Source organism: Ipomoea nil, unplaced genomic scaffold, assembly GCF_001879475.1.
Source record: "Ipomoea nil cultivar Tokyo-kokei standard unplaced genomic scaffold, Asagao_1.1 scaffold0268, whole genome shotgun sequence".
Classification (NCBI taxonomy): domain Eukaryota; kingdom Viridiplantae; phylum Streptophyta; class Magnoliopsida; order Solanales; family Convolvulaceae; genus Ipomoea; species Ipomoea nil.
This window is the reverse complement of record NW_017616696.1, coordinates 6,040,068-6,047,058: the sequence shown is the minus strand read 5'-3', so window position 1 is coordinate 6,047,058 and position 6,991 is coordinate 6,040,068. Positions and strand designations below refer to the sequence as shown.

The 6,991-nt window shown below is 52.0% G+C and overlaps 1 protein-coding gene across 1 annotated transcript; it reads left to right on the top strand.

Moving 5' to 3' along the window:
* The first annotated feature begins 443 nt into the window (after nt 1-443).
* LOC109150596 (F-box/kelch-repeat protein At1g15670-like) lies at nt 444-1,786 on the top strand. Its single transcript, XM_019298550.1, has one exon. The coding sequence runs from the start codon at nt 532-534 to the stop codon at nt 1,558-1,560; it is 1,029 nt and encodes a 342-aa protein (XP_019154095.1). The 5' UTR covers nt 444-531; the 3' UTR covers nt 1,561-1,786.
* Nucleotides 1,787-6,991: the final 5,205 nt, after the last annotated feature.

The window sequence follows — 6,991 nt, the reverse complement described above, 5'->3', positions numbered from 1 at the left end:
TGATTTAGAGGATAAGATTATCTGTATGATTTATAGGACAATATTTTTATTTAATTATAGTAGTTTTATTTCATTTTGCTTTTAGTTTATCAATGAAAAGACAAAAAGACAAATACTTACTATAGTTAATGTATTTCACTTAAACATTAATTAATGTAATATCTTTTTTTTTAAAACGATTACTGTAATAATTTTTTTTAATGCCATTAATGTAATATTTAATATAATATTTAAGCTAAACATCACGAGAATATCTCTAGTCTCTACTCTCTAGGCGTCTGGGTTATCATAATTTTCTCTGTGGCATACAGTGCACTGGCATGACAGACTCTCAAAATCTTAGAGGACACGTGGAGGAATATGGTTGCTGGTTAGGCAGAGATCAGGTGACCGCCTTGTCATTTTTCCCTCTCCTCCATACTATAAATAATCTAGATAACCTCGAGTCTCCACGCATCACTTTTTTCATAATTCCCTTCTTCTTACATTTATCTTCTAAGAGATAAGCTTCTGGAGAATAATTAACGAGTCATGGACTCAGTACAACTCGCGGAGTTACTTCCGGGTTTGCCCGAGGAACTCGCTCTCGAATGTTTGACTCGGTTGCACTACTCAGCTCACTCGGTGGCTTCGCTCGTGTGCCGGCGGTGGCGCGAGCTTCTTCTCAGCCGGGACTTTTACTATCACCGGAAGAAAACGGGGCATACCCACAAGGCCGCTTGCCTTGTTCAGGCGCGGCCGGTGCCGTCCGATTCCAAACCGGTGGGGCAACCGAGTTACGGCGTTTCAATGTTCGACCCGGTGAGCGGGGCTTGGGCCTGGATCGACCCGATTCCCAAGTACCGGAATGGGTTGCCGATGTTTTGCCAAATTGTGAGCACGGAAGGGAAGCTGGTGGTGATGGGCGGGTGGGACCCGGCGAATTGGGACCCAGTGAAGGATATTTTTGTGTACGACTTCGCCACTCGCGGGTGGACTCAGTGCCGGGACATGCCCTCCAAGCGCTCCTTCTTCGCCGTGGGGGCGGCGGAAGGGAGGGTGTTCGTCGCCGGCGGCCACGACGAGAGCAAGAACGCCCTGAGCTCGGCGTGGGTGTTCGATATCCGGCGGAACGAGTGGTCGGAGCTGCCGCGGATGATCGAGGAGCGAGACGAGTGCGAGGGCCTGGTAATCGGGTCCGAGTTCTGGGTCGTCAGCGGGTACGACACCGAGTCGCAAGGGCGGTTCAAGAGCAGCGCCGAGTCAATGGAACTGAGTTCCGGCGAGTGGAAGCGAGTCGACGACGCGTGGGGCGCGAATCGGTGTCCAAGAGCGTGCGTGGGGATGGGCAAAGACGGTAATTTACTATGCTGGGCAGAATCCGACCCGGAGATCCGGGTCGGAGCCTGCGGGATTGATCTAGGCAAAATGACGGTAGTGACCGGAGCTCCATACCAGGGTGCACCGCACGGGTTTTTCTTCTCGGATAACAATGGAGGGCAAAATCGTAAACTGGTGAAAATAGACGTCCCAGATGAATTCCTTGGATTTGTGCAGTCTGGATGCGCAGTTGAGATATGAATATATTTGTTTTCTAAAAATGAAAACTCCGTAATTATTAGTGTTGGGGGGGGGGGGGGGGGGGGGGGGGGTGCTAGTGACGCCGGCATAGTAGTACTGCTTTTTTGTAATACTATGTTGCCACCACTGTCAAAACAGTTTATGTTTTCAGTTGGGTTTTTTTTGTGACGGTTATTGTATTTTCCTTTTATATAAAATATAAATATAAATGTAGATATTGAGTTTGGTTCAAATATAACAATTAATGAGTTTCAGGATAATTTTTTTTTTAATAGTATTATTGATGAAGATTTACGAATTGAGTGAGTGTTTGTGTGAACAAATTTTACGATTTAAAATGTGTATTAATTAAGTTATAGTGAGCACTAGGATGCTTACGTGAAAAAGTTTGAATTAATTAAAGTGAAGACTAAATATACTCGAAGTGAAAAAGTAAGCTTTACAATTTAAAATGAGTGTGAATTGAGTTAAAGTGAGCACCAAATATATTTATGTGGAAAAGTTTTATGAATTAAAGTGGGTATCAAATACAAGTGATAAAGGGTGCAATATTATTATTATTCGTGGCTCACTTTGTGGGGTTGGGAGGTTCCAACCTATATTTCTCACTCCAAACCGGTCGCCGGTCACTTTTTCGCCGGAAAATACGTCGGAGTGTCGCCGGATTTGCGATGACCTGGGATAGCAGGTCATTTACCTGTATTTGGACTTCTTTGCATCAAAATACATTGTTTAGGGGTGTAATTGCTTCTTAAAATAGTTGGAGGGCCTAATTGACTTCTTAGCAATAGTTGGAGGGCTTATTTGACCCTTTTCCCTAATGTGTAATAAATGTTTATTTTTAATGTACTGAAAGTTTATTTGTAAATAATATATATAAAAAAAAATGAGTATTTATTGTGATGGGGTGAGAACCCCGGCCCAAGAAAAGAGGCCCAGAAGGAATGCATGGGCCGAGTCCAGGACTCGGCCCAGGTCCAAAGAAGGACGGCCCAATGCCGAACGGGGGCGAGGAGTCGGCCCAGGCACGGCCCAGGAGAGGACCCGGCCCAGAGAGCCGTTGAAGGAGCCTTCAGAGCAGTTAAGGCAAGGAGCCGTTGAGGCATTAAAGGTCGGACTCGGTCCGCCAGTTACCGGCCAGAGAGAGCCGTTGGCAGAGTCCGTAACGTCGCCCAACGGCTCGGCGCATTAAATGTAATCTTGAAGTCGGCCATCGTGAGCCTTTAAGTCAGTAGAGGAGGAGCCACTATAAAAAGGGCTCCTCCACCCTTGTAAGAGGGAGATTAGAGAACCCGGAGAGGGAAATAGAGAGCACTATTGAGCATCATACTTCACTAAAAATATAGACTTTTTGTGAAAGGTGTATCCTCCAGCTTAAGGTTATGTTGGACCTCCTTGGGCCCGAAAACCCAAAAACCATCACTGGCGCCGTCTGTGGGGATCGAAACGAAGAGTCACGTGTCCTCTTGAGTAGGGCGAGTCCGAGGAACAATAGTTGAATCAGGCAAACTCCAGACATGGCTGGAAGCGAGGAATAGTCGAGCCGTCAAGATAACGGACGAGAGGCCGACTTGAGAAACCAGCTGAATAGGAGAAATGCCCGAGGCCATGAAAACGAGACGACACCGCCGCCGACGCCGCTGAGAAACCCGCAATTACCTCAAGTGCTGCTCACCCCGGAGCAGCTGCGTGCAATCGGACGCGCCTGCGCGGAAGCGAGCCTAAGAGTGAGAGAACAGTCCATCACCCGCCAACTGCAACGCGAGTTGCAACCGCCTCAGAGGCCAGACAATCGGCAATTGAGCCGACGGGCTGAAAGCCAACCGGTGCAATCCGTCCATTCCCGGCTAGGTCCCAGCGTCGGACGTCAGTCGGCAAGAGAACGATTAGGCCGGAAGGAGCCCAGTCGTGCCCCGTTAGTCGCCCGCGACCGACAAGCTGCACGAGAGAAGAGCCGAACCAAAAGAGCCGGAACTGAGACTCGTCGTGTGGAGCAGCCGCCTCGCAACCCCGTCCAACTGGCTGAGTCTGAAGTCGGCGAAAACACGGAATCCACGGGAAATCGCACCCGGGAGAGGATCGAAGTGGCCAACCTAGTACAGGAGGTACGAAATCTGAAAGAACGGATGGAGGGAAAAGCCAAATCCCCAGGACGTACGTTGCTGACCGCCTTACCCTTCTCAGATGAGGTTATGGCCTTTAAGATACCGAGCGACTTCAAGTTCCCGGAGCAAGCCACATTTGACGGATCAGGCGACCCGCGAGAACATCTATTGAGTTACCAAGCTAAGATGCAAGTCCTAGGAGTGCGGGATCCGGTCATGTGCCGTGCCTTCTTACCCACGCTGAAGGGGCCCGCCCAAAGATGGCTTGTAGGTCAGCCCCCAGGGTCGATTCACAGCTTTGAGGAACTGGCAGACCGCTTCATGAGCCACTATGCCGCTAACATCAAGCCACAGAAGGATCTGACGCACTTAGGCGACATCCATCAGGATGAAGGCGAGTCCTTGAAAGCCTATCTTGCTCGCTGGCAGAAGGAGATCCAGTCAATAGAAGAGGTGGAGGACCAGACAGCGCTCACCTTCTTCATTGAATCTTTGCGATCCGGACAGCTGTATCGAGACCAAAGGGACAATCGCCCGGCGACATACGCGGAGGCTGTCCAGATGGCCAACAAGAGGGCCAACACAGAGCAGGCCATGAAGCATAAACGGCAGCGCGAGGTCGGTGGGTCCGCCGGCGGAAAAAGGACGCGGGTGGAAACGAGAGAAAGGCGTTCGGATGCCGCCCGGCGATCCGAGGTCAGGCGACCGTATGACCGACCCGTCGTTCACACCTATCGACCGGTTCCAGAGCGACCAGTCCACGAAGTACAGGCGGTCGCCCCGCCTCCGCCTCCGCCGATGGACGACCGTGCAGCGGACGAGGATACGGGTAAGACTTTTAAATATTGTCGCTATCACAAATCTTATACTCACAGCACAGAAGAATGCTACTACCTAAAGAAGATTATGGAGGGGATCATCCAGCAAGGGACACCGCCCCCTAACCAATGGAAGCGAAGATCGACCAGTCGAGGAGGTGAGGGACCCGTCGCCGACTCAGAAAACAGCCGAGGCAAGCAGCCGGCTTCCGAAGAGGACGAAGCCCAATGGCGCCAGAAGCCGGTCATTAACATGATAGTCGGTGGGCCAGAAGGCGATGATTCCGCAAACACCCGAAAAGCCTGGGCTCGGCAGCTATATGTCGGAACAGTCTATGGTCGAGAAGAGAGCTCCAAAAAGATATGCCGGGAGCCCATCGTGTTCACCGATAAGGACCTGCCAGCCGGGGAAACCCCGCATCGAGACGCGTTGGTCATCGCCATGGACATCAACGGTGTGGTCGTTCGCCGAATCCTGGTCGACACCGGGAGCAGCGTCAACGTACTGTACCTGGAGACCTTTACCAAGATGGGGCTGACCCAAGAACAGCTCAGACCCGTGAACACCCCTCTCGCCGGTTTCACCGGGGACTCGGTGGAGGCGGAAGGGTCCATCACTCTTCCTGTGGAAATCGGCAGCTATCCGAACGTACAACAGTTGAGCATGAAGTTCATCGTGGTCGATCTAGCCTGCTCACACATCGCCATACTCGGCCGCCCGGGTTTGGAAGACCTCGGGGCTCTGATCTCAATCGAACATTTGTGCCTGAAGTTTCACACGCCGAACGGAATAGGAACGGTGCGTTGTGACCGCAAGGTCGCCCGCGACTGCTATCTGCAAGCATGTAGAGGAATGGGCAAGCGTGGGATGCAGGTCCACGAGATCACCGAGAGGCCCCCTAAGAAAACAGTGATACCTCGCCCAGAGCCGGCTATCGAGCTAGAGGAAATTGAGATCGACCCAGCACAGCCGAGCAGGCGAGTGAGAATCGGAGTCGGTCTTTCGGAGAAGTTAAAGGGGGAAATCACGAGAGTACTCCAGGAGCATCGGCTGGTTTTCGCCTGGGGCCCAGAAGATATGCCCGGCGTAGATCGATCGATCATATCGCATCGACTCGCCGTAGACCCGGAGCACCGGCCGGTCGTGCAAAAGAAACGATACTTGGCCAACGACCGGAGGGAGTTTGTGAAGAAAGAAGTTAGCACGCTGTTAACAGCCGGGCACGTCCGTGAGGTCAAGTACCCGGAATGGTTGGCTAACGTGGTCCTTGTGCCCAAGCCCCCGACGTGGCGAATGTGTGTAGACTACACGGATCTCAACAAAGCATGCCCAAAAGATCCATTCCCTCTGCCCCGAATCGACCAACTAGTCGACGAGACGGCCGAGTCGGCGCTGCTTAGTTTCATGGATGCCTTCAGAGGGTACCATCAAATATTCATGCACCCGGCAGACGAGGAGAAGACCGCCTTCCTAACTCCGGACGGAGTTTATTGCTATCGAGTCATGCCATTCGGACTCAAAAATGCCGGGGCTACGTACACCCGAATGGTCGCCCGGTTGTTCCACCACCTGCTAGGAAAATCGATGGCCGCATACGTCGACGACATGCTCGTCAAGAGTCGAGAAGAGGACAAGCACGCAGAAGACTTAGCCGATTGCTTTAAAGTAATGATAAAGTACAACCTCCGATTGAACCCCAAGAAGTGTGCGTTCGCCGTCCAGGGCGATAAGTTTTTGGGCTACATGGTCACCAAGCGAGGCATCGAGCCTAACCCAGAGAAAGTACAAGCCATCCTCGACATGCAGCCTCCTACTACTATCAAGGACCTACAACGCTTGACCGGACGACTGGCCGCTCTCAGCCGTTTTCTGAGCAAATCGGCGGATAAGACTGTGCCTTTCTTCGAAGCCATGAAGAAGAAAGAGGGATTCGCTTGGACTGTCGAATGCCAACAGTCGTTCGAGGAATTAAAACGATATCTGTCGACTCCCCCAGTACTGTCTACCCCCCAGGAGGGCGAGCCCTTACTGTTGTACCTCGCCGCCTCGGCCAAAGCGGTAAGTTCGGTGTTGGTTCGAGAGGAGGACCGAGTCCAGCACCCGGTTTACTATGTAAGCCGCTCACTGAAAGCTGCCGAGACACGGTACACCGCCCTGGAAAAGATCGTGTATGCCTTGGTGGTCACCGTGCGCAAGTTGGCGCCTTACTTCCAAGCCCATACCGTCCGGGTCCTGACGGATCAGCCACTCGGGAGTGTGCTACGGAACCCCTTGTCCTCCGGTTGGCTGGTAAAGTGGGCCGTCGAGTTGACTCAATACGGGATCGAGTACCAACCCAGGCCCTCCATCAAAGGAAAAGCTTTGGCCGACTTTCTGGTCGAGTGTACCGCGAGTGAGGAGGAGAAGGAACGCGCCTCGGAGAGCAATCCGGGTGAATGGTGGGAGATGCATGCGGATGGAGCATCAAGTCGACAGCACTGCGGAGGCGGCGTTGTGTTCATCACCCC